This window comes from Poecilia mexicana, unplaced genomic scaffold (genome assembly GCF_051168715.1).
Source record: "Poecilia mexicana isolate PSO_F unplaced genomic scaffold, ASM5116871v1 scaffold_13, whole genome shotgun sequence".
Taxonomy (NCBI): domain Eukaryota; kingdom Metazoa; phylum Chordata; class Actinopteri; order Cyprinodontiformes; family Poeciliidae; genus Poecilia; species Poecilia mexicana.
In genome coordinates this window covers 13,293,260-13,313,134 of record NW_028263382.1, presented here as the reverse complement: position 1 = coordinate 13,313,134, position 19,875 = coordinate 13,293,260, and the positions used below count along the sequence as shown (strand labels likewise).

Sequence of the window (19,875 nt, the reverse complement as noted above, 5' to 3'; positions counted from 1 at the left end):
GAATTATATTTTTGTTGCAGCTGCACATTTCTATGCGTTCTTATCAGTGTGTAGACGTGCTCTTCTGTTTGCCTGCCGCTTTGCTGCTAATGCACTGAAATTCCCCTACTGAGGGACAAATAGATTATTCTGTTTGTATTTCATGCATGCATATTTTAATAGGATGCAGTGTATTGTAGGGGGATTTTGGGAGATGCAACGACACAAAGTAGTGCTTAGATGTAAAATGTAGCTTTGCCCAGTTAAAATCTGAAAAGTATTAGTAAGTATTCATCCCCTGAGTCTGTAGTTTGTAGAATGTTTTGCTGCAATTGCAGCTGTAAGCATTTAAGTCTACACCAGCGTTGAATATTTATATTCAAAGCTTCACAGAATAGTTTTATCTCAATCGGATTGGATAGACGGTCTCTGAATATTCTACCCACAGATTTTCAGTTGGATTTTTTAATTTGTTTTTATTTGTAGTCTCCAGCAGGTTTTTTCTCCGGATTGCTTTGGATTCCTTCTCCAGTTACTCTCTTCCTGCTGCAGAATAAAGCATGATGCTGCCACTTCCGTACATCAGTCTTGATGGTGTCTTTGGAGCGATGCACGATGATTAGTGTTTTTCATGTGGGCTAAAAATTCAGCTTCGGAGCGTCTTCCTCCACATGTTTGCATCGTCCCGTACTATACATGGTTTGTGGTTAGCTGCAAATAAATATCTTCCTATAGATTTTTTTTTTCTTGCCGCTCTTCCAGAGGAAAAAAAAAGGATTTTTGAACAGCACAACTGACGGCTGTCCTGTCAGCAGATTCTCTCACCTGAGCTGTGGATCTCTACAGCTCCTCCAATTACCACAGGCCTCTTGTGCGCTTCTAAAATAATTCCCTCCTTGCCCAGCCTGTCTGTCTGTCTGTAAGACTGAACGATGGATTGATCAACACTCTGAGTTGATCAGAGTTCAAGATTCTTCTAGAATCGAATCTGCTTTAAATTTTTTCTCAACATTCCGCTTGACTATAGAGTAACGAGTGCCAAATTATAATAAATAAATAAACTCATAAATTATTTCTGTTGTTCCTGCATTTTCCAGCAAAAATATTAACCTCATTCGTGGCATTCATGGCAGAAATGGTCTTGAGTCGCTGTTTGAAGCAGCCAATGAGACACTTGTGTCTGATTTGATGTGTGGAGTTGACATTTAATTCAATAATGATGTACTTTAGCACAGAAAGATGAGAATTTATTAAATCAATACATTTTTTTTAAGGTTTTGTTGGCTCTAGTGGCCTTTATTTGAAAGTAGTTCAACAGGAAAGAGGGTAATGAGAGAGAGGGAAGACATGCTGCAAATGTCACCATTTGCCGAGAATCAAACCTGCGACCCCAACCACAAGGACTATGGCCTCAATACGTGGGTCGTGCTTTGCCCCTGCCACACTACAGCACCCAAATACTTTTCATTTAGGCACATAATTTAATACATTTAATAAACTATTTCTGCACTCTTCAGTCTCCATAGCTGTCCTCTCTGCTGTTTTGTTGTCTTTGCGTTTTGTTCTCTAACAAACCTTTAAGGTCTCTAAAGGACAGCTGAATTTATACTGGGATTAAATTACACAGTAATGAACTCTGTTCGGTTTACCTTTGAAAAATGTTTACATTTATGGTTGTAATATACTTTTAGTCTCAGTTTTGTCATCTGACTGGATTAGATTTTTGTCCCTACATCTTGGTGGTTGAAGCTCCCTCTGTGAGCCATACGATGGTCTCTCTGCATGGCTCCAGATCTCATTATGTAAATGTCTGAATGAGGCTCTGAGGTCAGCTGTGGTGTGTGTGTGTGTGTGTGTGTGTAGGAAGTGTGTTATGTAGTCTTGCTGTGATCAGGGCTTCAGTGGGACTGAACTGGACCCAGAGGGGGCTTCCTGTTCTGTTTGGACCCTAACTGCTGCTCTCTCCTGTCCCTCACAGCGGAGCCCCTCCCCCTCATGGACCTGTGCAGACGAGTAGCTCGACTCGCTCTGGGTCGGGAACGCATCCATCACATCGAGACGCTTCCTCTGCCACAGACCCTGAAAAACTACCTCCAGTACCAGTGACTGCTCTCCTCCACATGCACACGCGGGGATCCAGGAGGGGGAAACGCAGAGGCCCACCTGCTGCCTCCAAACTGGACTTGACAAATCTGCTCCTGCAGCAGAGCGACGTTGACCAGAAACAGGCGGTTAGGAAGTGCTATAGAAGCAGGCGATTGTTTACACCTTTAGGATGTTTTCAGTTTGGATGTCATCTCTTGGTTTTATTATTATTATTATTATTTTAGTGGTTATATTCTCTGCCTTTTTTCACTTAGACATTATTAACAGAGCTGATGAGATGATCTGATTGGCATCAAGCTGATGTAAAGAAGTCGAGCCGCAGTCGGCGCGGCCTCACGCAGTGTGGTTTACACCGACGGTCTGCTCTGCACAGCCTCTTTGAGGACGCTTCCTCAGACATGTTGGTATTTATATTTATGTTCCCAACAACACAGTGGGCTCCTGTGGGGACAAAACACTCCCTGCAAGCCATAGGAGAAAGAGAGTGAGAGAGAGAGAGAAGGTAAGGGAGAGAGTGTCTTCACACACACACTGTTCTATTTTTAATTTGCACACACACAGTTCACATATATACACATACAGTGTATGGAAACGTAGCCTGCACTGTCGGTAGCTAGAACACGATGGTGTCAAACGTGGCACCTCCAAACTGGTCTGAATATTTAAAGTCTGCTCTCTCCTGTCGGCGGTTCTCTCTCCATGCGTCTCTGCCACTTCCTGCTAGTTTGAGATTTTTTCTGTCAGGTTTATTGAACTGGAAGGGCTGCAGATGCAGTTATCCTGCTCTCTCGCTCTTAAGCAGAAGATGAAGCTGTCTTCAACTCCTAATGTGCCTGCTCCGCTACAGTAAGCATTCAGATAAAAAGCGCACTACATTCTGTCACAACACGACTTTTTTTTTTTTGCCACAAAGTTGGAAATGCTGCTTTTTTCTTCTTTTTTTTTTAACCTGTATGTTTCATCGTCTTACTGTTAGTTTTTTATCTCGGATTTACTTTTTTTTTAATGAATTTTGAAATATGTCTGTGGGACATATCTCGCATGCATAGGTTAGAAGAATGTGCTACCATGAAAATGTTTTTAAATGTAAATAAAAATAAACTGCTAAACACTGGCTCTGTCTGGGATTTTATGTTTAATATCAGGGTTGGAGAAAATTGATTTTTTTTTTTGCTGCTTCTTTTTTGCAGTCATTTTCCTGAACCCCAACAATGATTGGGAATCTTGTGCACTTAATGAGATAGCATCATGAGAAAAAGACAATGTGGAAATGTTGAAGCAATATCTCAACAAGTAAGCCAGAAATCTGAAGCTGAGTAAAAACAGATCTTTCAGACAGGAATACGGCCACATTTTTTCTTTTTTTTTTTTTTTTTTTGCAGCTTCCATCACAATAAATTGTGGTCACAGGTTTAAAGTTGTCTTTATCCAAGGTGGTCTGTCAGCCTGACTAATACACAGCAGTTCTGTCAGGAAAGATGGTCCAAAATTCAACCTGCAACCCGGTCATGCAGTTTAAAAGGCAAATACAAAGGGAACATTAACGTCTGACTTTGAAAAATATAAAACGGCCCATTCTGTCCTCGAGCAAAAGGGTTTTAAAATGGGAATTTTTCTGCAGCAAGAAGTTACTCAGCCTTAGCTGCAGTTAACTGAGGAGAAATCATTGCTGCTGGTCCTGGTTGTTTTGGGGCAGCATCAGAATCTACTGTCTACATGACAGAAACCAAGATGAGCTCAGAACCTCCAGCACAAAATCCATAAATGTTAAAGTGCAGCTAACACCTAATGAGAGGCATCCTCTGCTTTTAGCTGCATGGGGGAGAAGACGATGACAACTGCTAATGCAAGACAACTGATGGATGTGCATATTTAATGCTTCAATAAAAATGTCTAGAATGTGTTGAGGCAGAGTTGAGTGATCACTGACTTGAGAAAGTGGTCGTTAACACTCGGATGGAAGCGACGGGATGAAATACAAGTTTCAGCAGACTAGATCAGCTTAAAACTCTCTTCTCCCATTGATCCTCAGCTGTAGAATGTCTCCCTCAGCATGCAGGGCTGCTCAATAATGCAAGTGCCGGCCATTTAAAGGATTATTGAACAGAGCCTGAAAGGTGAAGCGCACGACTTGTCTGATTTAGTTCGAAGTGACTCGACTTGGTCCATATTTAAATTTACCACGCTGTCTTTCCTTCTGCCTCCACTTATCTTCCTTTCTCCCACCACATGAGCTTCATCAGCACATCTGTGATAGTTGTCTTAAGATTTGGCCTTTGGAGAAAAAGAACAATTTTGCAAAAACGACAAAGAAAACAAAAAAGTCAATTTTTAAGTGGCGATTCAATTAAGCGAAACATGTTTTGCAAACCGCCGTGTCCTTATAGAAAATGTAATTTCCCTTCTTAATCTAACAAGTTGTTGTGCCGCCTTTAGAAGCAACAAGTGTCGTCCAGCATTTGCAGCGGCTGGCATTTAGTCTTTTGGGATTTCCAGCGACATTCTTTGCAAAATTGTTTGAATTTAACTTCTGTGGAGGATTTTTAGTGTGAACCGTCACGCCACATATTTATAAGATTTAAGTCCAAACTTTTCCTAGACCCCTTCGAAGCCGTTTTTAACTATTTAACTAACTGCTGCCATTTTGAAAGCTGCAGCTTTTGTGATGCCTGGAAAGCAGTAACCTGTCTTTGCCAAATCAGAGAGATGACTCCTCTTTTCCACACTACACCTGTCAGTGTAACAAGGTGACTTATTTATTCGTCAGACAATAATGAAGCCAGAAGGTGGCTGGTGAGACGTACAAAATGTGAATCTTTAATTCATGATATGTACAAGGGAAAAGTGATATTCTCACTCGGGGTGAGGTTGGTTTGGGTAGCTTTGTTCCTTCAGCAATTGAAATTAGCTGAATACTCCATATACTCAGGATGTCTTTTGAGCAACATTTATTTGATAAAAACAAAAAAAAAAGTACAATGTTTTACAGTGCGGTACATGGACATGGTGATGAGGCTGTGGATGGAAACCGGCTGAGTGCTCCGAAAGAGGCAGAAATCCCAAATTTCAACTGGGAAAACCTGTCTGCTTTGCTTGGAAGCCCATTTAAAAAGCCATTTATTCACAGCATGCGGAATCCTCAGAGGACAAATAATCCTCAGAGTGTAAGTTATGCCTCTGATCCACTTCGTGATCTGTAAAGCTGCAGATAAGCCCAGAAACATCGACGATACACGATCTGTTCTTGCTCCTGGGACTTACTTTTACTTGATTTCATTTTATTTGCTTCCACTTGTTCATCTTTAGAGACAGAAAGATTGAATGGGGAGTTTGTACAACTTAATGCAACATTTTTCACAGCGCGAAAACACTGCGAGAGATTCTGGTGGAGTGTGGAAATGGGGAGATTTATTTACGGCAGCAAAGAGAGGATGTAAAACTGTCTTCCTGTGGTATCAAGGAGATGGATGGCTGGTGAGCTGCTCCAGCCCTGCAAGTCTGTCCCCAGGAAAGAATTAATGGAGTGGAAGCAACACGCAGGACGTAGTTCTCACTACTGTTGCTGCAACGAGCATTACCACAAAAAAATCATCCATACACCAGTTAATTATATAGCCGCTAAACACAGAAGCAAAGTCCATGTAAATAAGTTGATCTTGCCCCTGTAATGTGCTGCAAACAATCAGTTCATATTCTCTGGTTTGCTGGCATACACAAAAAGTGAAGAGACGACTTGTTTTTAGTTCAGGAAGTTTGGAAAGTGGCAACGGCTTTAAGCATCTGCAGTAGAAGTGAATAGATGGCAAAGATCGACAAAATCTGGCTCATTAAAAACCCTTTAATATTAAAGGGAAATCAGATTTTTACAAAATAAAAGCATTTAAAGATATTTAACATATATAAAATAAGTGGTTGCATAAATACTCACCCCCTTCTATTAAGTATTTAGTAGATGCACCTTTGGCTGCACTTGCATCATGGAGTCTGTGTGGATCGGTCTCAGTCAGGACTCGCATCGGGAAGCTGCATTTCTCCTAAACGCTCCAGGCTCTGTCAGGTTTCATGGGGATCAGATGTGAACAACCATTTTTCTAGTCCTGCTGCAAATTTTCCATTAGACTGACATCTGTGCTTTGACTGGACCACCCTAAACATGAACCCTGTTGTCCTCACACCAACTCTGTTCAGCTTTAGCTCGGTGTTTCTCAATCCTGGTCCAAAGAAACCACTTCGCTGCACGTTTCAGGTGTTTGGCTTGTGCCACACACCTGCTAGCTCCACAATTAACAGGCTTTCTTACTGACATTCTCCCATAAAGCTTTGAATGGTAAATAATCAGGTTGTAGTACCACATTCTTTATTGACACACTTCAAACCTGTTTGGGGAGAATTTTTTATTCCACTTTCTATTTAGCCACTGTGTAGATTGCAGGTCACTCTGTGCTGCATTCACTTGCACCCAGACATTTGTTAATGAATTATTTAAACACTTGTTCAGACGGCACATGCGTTGTTTACATTAAACAGTGCAATTAAATGTGTTGATTTTTTTTTTTTTTTTTTACTCGTTTTTTTCTGCAGTGTAGATCTTATTTCAAACTGGCACAGAAAAGTGGCAAGTTGATTTGTTGAATGAACTGGTAAATAAAACTAAGGTGGAAAATCAGCCTTTCATAGTCATATTTATCTGTCTGGTTTTGTTTCCAGTCTCTGTTTTACAATTTGATTATTTCAGCACAGAATGGTTTATCTTCTGGCAAAACAAGGTGGAGATGTCTCTATTGTATTTCGACAATGCAGCCAGCTGTTTTGAAGTCATGTCGCAAAGCCTCGCAAGAATAAGTTTCGTAAATGAAAACGGATGCTTTAACGTTCAGCATCAGCTGAACTGGGGTCCTGGCTGGCCCGGATCCTGTATGTGTGCCAGCTGAAACAATCGTGGGCCGCTCCGCCCTGACAGACAAATATAGCCATACATGTTCTAAATCAAGAACAGTGCATGGATCAGCAGCGGGCCTCCTGGCAATTTGAATTTTCCCCAAACTGCGACTTTAACCTAAATTCCTTAGAGAGCGTCCCGTCAGCTCAAGTGAGAGTTTCCCTTAAAACGTGATGAATCTTCTTTTACAGCTCAGGAAAAGCCGCAGTTACGAAGCAGTCGTTACAGCTTCTGCTGTGAAAGACATTTCCTATCTTTTTCAGTGACCATTTTTAATTGGAATTGATCACACTAACATCATTAGAAGTAAAATATCCACGTCAGTCACGTTTAAAGAGATATTAACAGATGGAACACTTAGGAATTTGGGTCCAGTCTTTTAGAACACTCATCTTTTCCTTCGAAGCTGCAGAGTTGAAGTTATCTACAGCAACACAATCAGATTTCCCAGTTAGATTGTTTGAGAACATTATCATTTAAATAATTCCTACCAAAGTCCAAACCTAAGACAGGAGGATCTATGCTTTAGACCTAAACAAAGTGTGGATCACAAGACTGCAGCAAGATCAAAACAAGAGAATAAATGTGCATGACCATATTTAAAGGCAAAGATTTAACGTTTGTTTACTTTTCATGCTTATGATTCTGATAAATAAAACAAGATAAAGTGACATGTCGCTTTATCTTGTTTTAATGTAATGTGGCTTACAACCACATTATTTTTGTGGTTGTAAGAGTTTTACCAGAAGTTATATATTAAAGTGTCTGGAGCTAAAATGCTGATCCATTATGCAAATATAAAGTTACTGCCTCTCAAAGCAACATTTTAAGAGATATTTAAGAGAATCACTACAGAAAACATCTGACTCTGACAACTTTCCAGATCAATGATGTATTGTTGTTGCCTCCCTCGGCCTCGGTGAGGGCGCTAGCTGCAGCCAGCTTTCTCCCAACATTCCTTGGGTGGTTCCTGAACAGCCTGTTCCTCCTGTCTGAACACGGCGCTGATAACCAGACGAAAGTTGGCTCAGAATGAACAGAGATAGGGGAAGGGAAAGGAGGAGAGATGGCAGGTAGCCACTGAGGGGAGAGAAGATAACATAAGGAAAAAAAATAAAAATAAAAAAAACATCACAACATGACGGCGCAGAGAACAGAAACCAGGGGAGCAGGGCTTTTTTTCCCCCTGTTTTCCAAACAGCGGCCTAATGAGCTAATACACAGTCTGAGGGTTAAATTCTAATTTCAGCTGCCCCGCTTCAGCATCTTAACATCTATATTTAAGTGAGCATATGCATGAGTCACACTCACCTCAGCACCACACATCCCCAGCAGGAGAAGTCAGTGCGAAGCCAAACAGCAACTGTTTCTTATCATCCCTTCATCTTTTCTCCCTCTGCTCTCTGCCATCACCTCCCTCTCTTCATCTTCTTCATGTGTCTCTCTTTTTTTTTTTGTCAAACAAGTAGAGTATTGACTACAGCAGTGTCACTTTTTCTTTTTTTTGTTTTCTTAAAAGAAAGAGGAAAAAGTAAACGAGAAGCAGAACAAGCTGCTGCAGAGTTCCCCGGCTTGAACTTGTTAACATGTTTTGGTCGGACCACCCGTGTGCCGTCTCAACCTTTCCTAAATGTTAACTGCTGCCTGCAAAGACAAAACACCTTTCTGCATCTGAGATGAAAAAAAAAGAAGCCGATCCTCGGGTTCAGACACACACACAGAGACTTAATTGGAAGCCGCGGCCTTCAGGCACTATTATATTTGTGCATAGAAATCCAGTGTTTGTTCAGTGGTAGATTGATGATGAAAATGCTAAAAGCCAGAGGGTGACCTCATTGTTTCATCTGAACAAACACTGCAGCCATTGTTGCCACTGACTGTGCGCCAAGGCTGTTTAATTCCTTGGTAGCTACGCGTGCCCCCATGACGTCAAGCCACAAAGTGGTCTGCGTCCACCGGCCCACTGGCCGCCCTGCACTGTGCCCTTTGCTTGTTGCGTAAATGGGAAAGCGGCCAATGAAAGGCAGGGATTCAGGTTTGAGGCCTTTCATGCTTCACCCTCCTGATTTAGGTGACCATATTAAACTTTTCCACAATAAATAAAACATTGTTAAACGGAATTCAGTGGCTGTGAAGACCACAACTGAATTTAATTGAAGACTTTTCCCTCAACAGGGAAATTATTTTAGATTTTATATTAATCAAAAAAAGGTGAGCATCAAGGAAGAATGCTTTTTTTTTTTCTTTTTTTTACAAAATACAGTGACTTCACTGCAAAAACACAAAGTCTTGCAACGTTTTTTTGGTCTAGTTTCTCGTGAAAATATTTCAGTTCACTTGAAATAAGACAAAACTAACTTATAAGTAACTTTTCAGCAACAAAGGGTCTTGTTTTAAATAAACAATTCCTTTATATTGATGAAAATGTTCTAGTTTCATTGGCCAATTGTTTAAGTGAAACAATTCGCCAGGGGTACTATAGTATATATTTTTAAATCAATATTTAAAGAATCAAGCTGCTACTGACTGAAAAGTATGGAGTGAAAATAGTCTCAAAATATCTGTGCGTGCGTAAAAAGTTTTGTGTGTGTGTAAAATTATTTGTGCATGCGTAACAGGATTTGTATGTGTGTAAAAAGAAGCGTAAATCCTGTTACGCACGCACAAATCATTTTACACACGCACAAATCATTTTACGCACGCACAAATCATTTTACACACACACAAATCTTTTTACGCACGCACAGATATTTTGAGACTATTTTCACTCCATAGAAAAGTTAGTTTTGTCTTATTTCAAGTGTTTAGTAGGCGTCTTACTTTGTGTTTTTGCAGTATTAAGCTACACTTTGTCACATTTAAGCTGCAAACTTTAGTGTGTGGTTTGTAGATTTAATGAGCCACGACAACACAAATGAATGCAGGATTATAAGTTGAACGGAAAATGATGCGTGGTTTTCATTAGAGAACAAACAGCATTGTGGAGACCAAGACACGCAGAAGACAGGTCAGGAGGAAAACTGTTGGCAAGTAAAAAGCAGGGTTGGGTTGTAAAACGACGTCCCAGGCTTTGAACATCTTACAATGCTCTGTTCAATCATCAGATGAATGGAAGGAGGACGACAGCACTGCCGTTTATTTCATTGAAAATGTTACCACATCACTTGTTTACACATATTACTTGGAATTTCAAGGTGGATTAATTACAGGAAAAAATAACGAGTTAAAAAAAAAACCCATCAACACCTTTAACTGCATTGTTTAATGAAAGCTCTTCACTTTTAGAGAGCTATGTTCCTTTATCGTGTTTTTTTTTATTATTAATTTATAGCAAGTAGTTAAATACACAGCTAAGCAGACAGAATGAATGTCAAAAATGTTTTGTGTTTTCCTGATTTTGTACTGAAGTGTCGCAGCTGCCACCATCTGGTTGAGTGTTAGTATTGCAGCATTTGGGATGGTCAAAACAGCTGGAAAAGTGAATGTTTTAATATAATACTGCAGATCCAGAAGCACTTTAACACTAAATCCATGTGTGTAATAGAATAAGCTCTCTAAGTCCTAAAACTGATTATTCAGGAAAGTTATTTTAATTTTGGGAAATTCCAAATTTCTTGGGAAAAAAAAGAGAACTAATACTTTCAATAAGTATAATACTTATACTTTCACACACAAAAAGCCGCATTTATATTTAGAATATCTTATAAAGTAACCCGATGACTCTAAGGGTATCAAAGTAAAGGGGCTGGAATATAAACAAATGCCACACTTTAAAAAAAAAAAAAAAAAGAAGGTCAAAACCACATTTCATTTTCCTTACAATTTTATTACAATTCACTTTGCGACAATTCAAGAGGGGTGGAAACTTTTGAAAGGCATTGTAAATCACTTGAACTGTTTATTGCATAGAAGCTTAAAATGAAACCATAGACGATCCAAACTAAATCTACCAACTTCCATTTCTCTCTTTTCTGTTTTTCTCCTCTTCTGTCTTCCGTCCTGCAGCCTGACGCATGTAAATGGATCCCTGTAAGAGTCCTTCGGGATGTCTCGGTTCCTAACATGGATGCCAAAACCCGAGACGTATAAAGGACGCGAGACACGCAGCTCCGGCAGACCTTTTTCCTCCAGCAGGAGAAGCGCAGCTGGGGTAACATTAATAATGCCTCGGTTAGCTGTAAATCTCTCAGTGAGGCATGGCAGTGAAGCAGCATGCACAACAGCAGGAGCCTCAGCCGTCTGTGCTAAAACTCATGCAAACGGGTGTAAAATCTCCCACTCTTGGAAACGTCTCCACCTGGGAAAGCAGTGACGTTTCAGTGCGTTAAAGGCCTGGTGCCTCTTCTTCTGTTCAGCATCTTTCTCTTATCCCCATTTCAATTAGTTAAAAATGAAAAGTTGGATCTGATTTGTACATTTTTATTTTATTTTATTTTATTTTTTACAAGTGTGCTGAAGTTGAAGCAGCCACCGTATAAGCTGTAGGTGACGACCTTCCTCTTCTGAGAGGCTCGGCTTGTTTTTCGGGCCCCCGACTCCCATGTTATCCCCATAATTAGAGCAAAGTGGATTAAAGTGTACTTGACTGTGAAATGGCGTGTTGCTGCTGCCCACCGGAGTGTGAGGAGCTGTAATTGTCGGACAGCACGCACCAGATGCGTGGAATCCCTTGTTGAGTTTAAGAAGTGATTATGGAATCAAGTTTACATGCTGAATTTAAACTTATTCGGGAACGAGAGACAAAGCGTGTTCAGCAGACTAAGTGAAGCTCTGAGGCCATGAAAGTATAAAAAGTGTTTACTTTCTTCTTGGTTTGTTATGCATATTTTCACAGTTCAGTGTTTCACAACATCAAACTGATTTAAATTCAAATTCAAGTAAGCAAATGTTTTTTGTTTTTTTTAATGAAGGTGTTTATTAAGGGAGAAAAAAATCCAAACCTTCATGTTCTGTGTAAAAAAAAAAAAAAAAAAAAAAAGTGATTCCTCCCTGAACCTAATAACTGGTGGGACACTGTGGAGGACGTTTGGCCCACTCATCTTTACAGAATTGTTGTAAATTCAGGTCAGGAGTTTGACTAGGCCACTCTAATTTTGTCATTTTTCAGCCATTCAGAGGTGGATTTACTGGTGCATTTTGGATCACTGCAGAAACCAAGTTTCTGATTTGGTTCAGCAAACAGAAACAACAAATTCGTCGTTCCAAACAAGTTTTTCAGGTCGTGAAGCAGCAAAGCAGCCCCTTACCATCCCAACACCACAGTCATATTTTACTGCTGATCTGATGTTCTTTTTCTGAAATGTGGTGTTACTTTTATGTCAAAGCTAAATTTATTATGCTGGCATATGTCTAGGATAGAATAGAAAAAAATGTGACTTTGAATCTGTCAGCATGATCGGATTTAATGAACTAGATATTTAAACAAATAGGATTTTCATTTTTTTGACATGACATGAAATTTATCCAGAATCGGTGCGATTCAAATGAAACCAGTGACAAACTGAATGCGACATAGTTTTGAGCTTATTTTAGGATCCAGTAGCAAGTATTAACATTTACATTCATTCATGCCGTGACATACGTGCCGTTTTAAAAGCGTCAAAGCATAAAGTAATAAAATCTGCTAATAGATCATGACTCGCTGTCAAATACAACTGCAAATAGCAAAACTCTTGTCAGGGTTTTTCGGCAGCGCTGTTAGCTCCCCTTTTGCCACTCGCTTTGTCAGTTTTAGACTCTTCCTGGAAGTCTTTCCAAGGAGAGGGGGCGGGAAATTTTGACGATCTCTTATCCAGATCTGCTCTAACTCTGGGAGAGTTAGAACGGCCTGAGAACATAGTCTGTACCTGTTGTGGGACCCAATCATAAAAGTATGATTGAGAAAACTAGTCCCAGAATGCATTTGTGCACAAAAAGAACAGAAAGAGAAAATCGTCCGGTGGCTTCATGCATGATATATCTTGAGATATAATATTCAGGTGAATTCACACTCAACATTTCATCAGAACCCAAAAGAGGAAGGAATGTTGTTGATCAGATTTGCTGAGTAAAACATGCCTTGTTTCTGTAAAAGACACCTGGTTTAGGTTTTATTTACACACCAGGTTATTTTATGTGCTCCTTGGGACTCAATGATATCATTCTCCACCTTGACAGCAGCTGCAGACGGTCTGACAAAACATCATTCAAATCTAAAAAAAAAAATCTATAACCGGGGTCCTCAGATCCGGCCCTCGAGGGCCCGTGTCCTGCAACTTTTAGATGCGTTTCAGCTTCAACGTGCCCTAGTCAAATAATGAGGTCTCTGGAGAATTTGACTTCATACTGGGAAAGTAATTCAACCATTTGATTCAGGTGTGTCAGACCAGTGACAACTCACTGCAAATGTCTTCCTCTAGTCCTCTTTCAAGCCACATTACTTCCCTGCATATTTTAAATACAAGGAATAAACAAATCCTTGTGCCGAGGAGTTAACTCTCCTGTGGTGTCCCATGCAGATATGAGGAAGAAGCATACATCTTCATGTCTGAGCCCTGCTGCAGCACTGGAAATGGAAAAGAAATAAAGAAGAACAAAAAGAGTTTCCCCTAATGAACTGTCACTCTCAGTTACCAAGCAGAGGTTGGTGATTTCTACTCAAACAGCACTTTATTAGTCCTTTAAAAAAATGAGAACAGCTGACAAACGCTCAGTGTCTGATATCATAGAGTCACTGCTTTCTTAAATTTGAGGTTTCTCACAAGGAGTCTGGGAGCCAGTATTTCTGGCTCAGCATTGTATCTCAAAATCAGGATGATCAAACCTTGATTAGTTTAGCGTTCCACCCTAAACTACGGGGTACCTCTGGCATCTGTGAATCTTCCTTAAGTTCCAGCGTGAAAAAATGCAATGAGCTTCACATCAATCTAACTACAACTGCAAAAGGCAAAGTGAATATTATTTTCAGGTTGTACAAACAAAGAGAAGCTGCTTCCAAATTTACACAAACGGCACCCAAATGCGTTGAATCAATAACTGTGTAACATTTCAAGTGAAAAGTAATCATTCTTTTGCAAAAATGTGGTCTTTTTTTGTTTTGAACTGCAATGTTGTTCTGGATAAGACTTTTAACTCCTTTATGAGTTTTAGTAAAAAGTGAACCCAAAAAATAAATAATAAAAAAAAAAACAGATGAGTAATACAGTTAGCTAAAGAGATCAGTTGATAATGGGAGCCAAATCTGCAGCTGTGTAGGAAGTGTTTTTCCATACTTTCACTTCTGTTCACAGGATCTGTGGACAAAGAGCATCTCATTCACACTTTTAATAATTCACTAAAACTACCCAGAAAAGAACAGCGGCTCTAATCATTCCCAAGCAGGACAGAACTACATGTCCTCAGTAGGAACTGGGAGGATTTTCACAGATTATGATAATGTTGGAGGATCAAGCTAAGCTCTTGGCTATTTACACAGAACAGTATTTTCTGTTCTCCACTGTGGATTTGTGTGAAGTGCTGGTTTGTGCTGCTTCTTCAAAGTGAGTTTCCATACACTCCAGTTTATCTCGCTACCAACCTAAAAACTTAAGGATTAAAAAAAAGAACTTGTTTTTAAACCAGGGGTGTCAAACTCAATTTCACCGAGAGCCACTGAAGCATATTGGCCCCCCTCAACGGGCCACATTGACGGTACAAATCAGGAGTGCATCCCTGCTAAAACACACCCCAGACAAAAGGTTGACTTCCCTCATTCAGTTCTGTAGAGGCTTATAATGAGTCAATGGTCCAGGTGTGTTAGAGAAGGAATGCATCTAAAGTTGCAGATGGTAGCTCTGGAAAACTAGACTTGGGAACCTCTAGCATAAATGTATAAAAATACAATGTTAAAAATAAATTAAACACCACCTCATATTGTTAAATAACTGATTTTTTGTATTGAAGTTTTAAATATTACATTTGAGTTTCCATGGATGTAAAATTACTGCTCAGTTTAAAAATTACAATATTTAAATCAGTGTTTAAAGGTGAGAAAACAAATAATAAAAACAAGTCACATGGGCAGACAATATAGACTTTACGCAAAGATTTAGTCTCAGAGGCAACTGAAATGAATTAATTTAAAAAATCCTTTCTGAATATCATCTCATGGTCTCTGAACTAAATGCGTCTTTCTGACCGGGAGCTGTCAGCGTGTTGAAGAGTTATGGACCGGACGCTGTGGAGCGTCTGGTTAGGAAGCGCATTACAAACCTTTGGTTGAAATGTAGTTTGTAGTCAATTTGTGCTCAAAACCTATTGACCACATGTGACCGGCGGGCCTTGAGTTTGACACATGTGCATTACGCTATAGAACTGCCAATTGGTAATTGAAGTAAAGTAGCTTCAATTTCAAAGAAGCTTACATTGAAGTCGATTGGCAAATGAACCAATCAACTTGGCATGGAACACGAAAGGGGAAGACTCTTGTTGTCTCACTGCACCCCAAGAGATGCATAACCTACAAAAACCATTTCTGTCTGGTCTTGAACCAGAGACCTTTTGCGTGTGAAGCAAACATGATAACCACTACACTACAGGAACTGAACTTCTCTGCTCTGTTTCAGTTTGAGGTTCCAAAGTTGATGATGTGCGATGCAACGCATGAAAAATTTCAACCGAGGTTTGCACTCAGATGCCTGGATTCAGAGTACAGACCATAACACCACAGAACACCTGTGATGAATAGAACATGCAAAATCTGTTTCTGTCTGGTTTTGAACCAGAGACCTTTTGCATGTGAAGCAAACATGATAACCACTACACTACAGAAACTCATGCTCTTTGGGGTGTTCCTGGTAGATGATCCACATTTTGTTAGAGACTAATGTCAACGATGGGCATGGAACAATGTCAAATACTTATACAACAGATCCTCTCAGAGAGCACAGTAACTTGGTGAACAAACTGTCAGACTTATAATTGTGCCCTATTTCACATTACAGTCCATAAACTAAGCCTGGGATCAAAAAATGTACAGAAAATGTAATTAGCAGAGACAAATGGTTCTACAGAGACTTGGCTAAATGGCTATAAAATAAAATCAATCGTTACAAATATAAGATGGTTCAAAAATAAAATTAACACATTAAAATAAAAAAAAATATCTCTGAAATACAATCAACACTTGAAAATTAAAAATGGTTCAAAAATAATATCAACACTTCAAAATACAAAATCTCTGGAAAATAAAAATATTATGTATGTTGTTTTGAAAAACATTAGAATATAAGCATTTTATCAAATCTACATTGTGGTAAGATCATGTAAGTTCTTCTTAAATCCATGGAAACTCAACAATTTGTAAGGTAGGTGAGTTAGCTCAGCAGGTTAGAGCACCGTGCTGGTAATGCTGAGGTCATCGGTTCAAACCCGTATGGGGCAATTCATGTGTAAGGTCTCAGACAATCAACACTTCAAAAATAAATAAGGGTTCAAAAATAAAATCAACACTTCAAAATAAATAAGGGTTCAAAAATAAAATCAATACAAAACCTGATTGATTGAACCCTTTACAATAAATAAGGGTTCAAAAATAAAATCAACACTTCACAATAAATAAGGGTTCAAAAATAAAATCAATACAAAATTAAAATCAACACTTTACAATAAATAAGGGTTCAAAAATAAAATCAACACTTCAAAATTAAAAATGGTTCATTTATGTTTTTGCATCCACCTGAATAATATGTACTTGCGCCCGTGGTTGTGTTAATCCATTTGAGGAACTGGTAGTTTATCTTGAGGAAATAAATGACGATGCAAAAGTTAATTAGACTGTAACATGCGCAGTCCGCTGCTCAATCACTGCGGACGCGGCTCCGCCGCTGCAAAGACTTAGAAACAAATGGAGCCTTCTGGGTTCACGTTACTCAGGAGAGCGGCGTTCTGGAGGAGCTGCAGACGTAATATCTGTCCGTTTCGGAAAAGCGAAACCACGCGAGCGAGCGAGCGAACGAAGAATGAATGAATAAATAAATAAATAAATCCTGGTAAAAGCGCACACCGGACCGCACAGGGTAAAACACTCAGAGTTCAGTTGATCTGTTTGGATCAGACAGATCCAACTGACTGATGAATTAGCGCAGATTTTTCTGCAGATGGGGACCAGGAGGAAGTTGTTCAGACCCCAGCGGGTGAAGTGATGCTAATTTAAGTAAATTCGCTTAATTTAATTTATTAAAAGTTATTGTGGCCTCAGTCAGTGGTTTTTGTCACTACGGAGAAAAATGTAGATGCATTTATCTGCTTAATTTGTGATGGGATCTGGATTCAAGGTGAATATTAACTAAACCGCATAAAATGCGACTAAATAGCCGATGTTAATATTGTAATTTCACGGATAAAAATACATGACCGATTTTTTTTATGTTGTCGGTCAAGAGAACGGATAACAAAAAAAGTCTAGCGCGACCTGCCGCCCTGACACCAACTCACACACATCTTCATTCACAGTCTTACTTGCAAATCGATGTTTCTTTTCTTGGACGTTTTGATGTTAGCTTGTCGATGTCTCAGTTTTATTCGCTGGGAAAATCAATAAGCAGCTTGAGGTGACTCTGCTGCTCTCTAGTGGCGAGAAGCCGCAATGTTGGCTGGTAACAATCGGAATGCATTGTGGGAGATGTAGTTTGTAATCAATTCGTGCTCAAAACCAATTTTAAGTCAAGCATCAGCCTATAAAATGCTGGGGGGGGGCACATAAAATGACATGGCGGGCCACATGTGGCCCGCAGGCCTTGAGTTTGACACGTGTTTTAAACTATAATCTAGCAGTTCAGCGATGCGTATTATCCAGCCTCCTGGGTTAGCGGACCCATTACCCGCTTCAGTTAGGATTTTTTTTAAAACAATATTTTTCAATTGGGTTGCATTTTTAAAATTTTCAGTCAGTTAATAAGATGAAATAAAAAGCAGCTTAGGCCACATCAGTTCATTCAAGTAGATTAATTAGTATTATAAATGTATTAGTATCAAAGCAGTTATGATACTGAGATCTGGTGAAACTCGCATTTTAGACCCTTTTCTGTGTCAAAATAGAGCTGCACAGTTTAAGGAAAGCATAACTTTTTGTTAATTTTACAGAGAGTTACAGAGAGTTCTGTGATAACTAATGAATGTTCCCCTCTGTACCGTTTGTGTTCCACCATCAACATCTCTTCTTCACGCTCCGCAAAACATACAATTCTCAATTCTCTCTACGATTTCTTAGTTATGAGAATAAAGGTCAGTTAAAGCAAATTTTAGTGGCCAAATGTATTATGGGAAAGCAGAATTTCCAAATATTGTATCCCTTTGTCATTTTGACACATTCTGACATTGTGATAATGATTGTAAATCACATCGTTTTTCAAATTGGACAAATTAAACCAAGAAGTTGAACAGTAAAACTTTTTTGCCATTTATTGGTGGATAATTTGATTATCACGTGGGCCAGATTTGAATCATATTTTCTTCTAAAAATGATTTATATGATACATAGTAACCTTGGCTCAATGAATACCCAGCTGGCATGGGGTCAGAAAATAGAGCACAAGCAGTTTTGAAGCGTTCTCTGCTTTGCTGCTAGTTTTGTGCTGCAGGACACTAGTCTGGCCGACATGAAGGTCATCGCTCACCGTGGGAACCAAACAGAGCTGCATCCAATTCACATTTTCCACAGTGAAGGAATTCAGAGTATTTCAAATTCCCTGCACACCTCAGCGATCCCTCTGCTGCTACATTAAACTGTCAGCTTGACCTTTCCTCTGGCTCAAAATGTTTGATCTGGTCATGATTTAATTTTTTGTTCTCAGTCAGCTTCTTGTGTTAACTTACATGTGCATCTCTTTGTTCAAAAGAGATGTGCTGTAAAATCTCTCTCTCTGTTCAGGGTTGCAGTGAAGGCTATATGCCGGACTGAAAAGCTACATAATGAATAATACATAGAAAATGAGGCTCTGTTTGAGGCAAGTTGAGCTTCATTATTCATGTTCATGTGTCAACCTTCGCTGGCATGATGCCTCAGTCATGCTCTGATTTCACAGCCTTTGTTGCAGAATACTCTAACGTGATCTAATGTGAGCTTTGAAAGGAGGAAAATGGCCACTGGGTTACAGAATTACAAATTATTTCACAACAATGAGTTGGAGGATCTCCTCTGCTTTTTTTGTAACTGTAATTGTGATTGGCTTAAATATGAGAGAGATCTTGAAAGAGTGTTTTGAAACTCTGCACTGTACTTTTTAACCACTAGATGGAAACATTCCATTAGATACTGAGGGAAGTTATTCCAGCATTGAGGCTCCAGAGATGAATAATGATAGGCTTTACTGTAGATTTACATTTGATTGTAAGCAAAATGAGAACAACAAAGGAAACAGAAGTGATATCAAAGCTGTTTTCCATTCCTGTTCAGCCAGTGAGTCAACTCTATTCATGTTTTCACTATACTTGTTCCTATACCAGCTTTCTTACACATTATGACCAAACACAGTAAACTGGAATATCATTAACAAGTTTGTTTGATTCAAAAATTCAATTCAGCAAAGGCAAATTAACAAATCATATTGATTTATTCTGCACAGAGGGACATACTGTATCTCTGGCAAAAGATGACTAATCGTACAGCTAAAGGAAACAAAATTCAGCTTCTCTTTAAGATTCAATGTTATGTAAATGAGATATATATTAGTTTTGCTTTTTGAATAAAATTACTGAAATAGATTGACTTCTTAGACTCTGCATGTGACGCAATTGACTCATAGCAAGAAGTTGCTGCATTCAAATCCTTCTTCAAGGACTTCACATGTTCTCCCTGCACATCGTCGTAAGGTGTGTGTGTGTGTGTGTTTGCA

The 19,875-nt window shown here is 39.3% G+C and overlaps 1 protein-coding gene and 1 non-coding gene across 2 annotated transcripts in view; one reads left to right on the top strand and one right to left on the bottom strand.

The window, feature by feature from the left end:
• The window catches only part of LOC106926668 (SPRY domain-containing SOCS box protein 4), a 29,893-nt gene extending 26,694 nt beyond the window's left edge, over nucleotides 1–3,199 (top strand). The window contains exon 3 of the mRNA XM_015001741.2: nucleotides 1,958–3,199. Within this exon, the coding sequence (XP_014857227.1) occupies nucleotides 1,958–2,085 (128 nt within the window). The 3' untranslated portion in view covers nucleotides 2,086–3,199. The remainder of the gene's footprint in view (nucleotides 1–1,957) is intronic.
• A 12,542-nt stretch (nucleotides 3,200–15,741) lies between these two features.
• trnav-cac (transfer RNA valine (anticodon CAC)) lies at nucleotides 15,742–15,814 on the bottom strand. Its single transcript has one exon. It is a non-coding gene; the product is annotated as a tRNA-Val (tRNA).
• Between the last annotated feature and the right edge of the window lie 4,061 nt (nucleotides 15,815–19,875).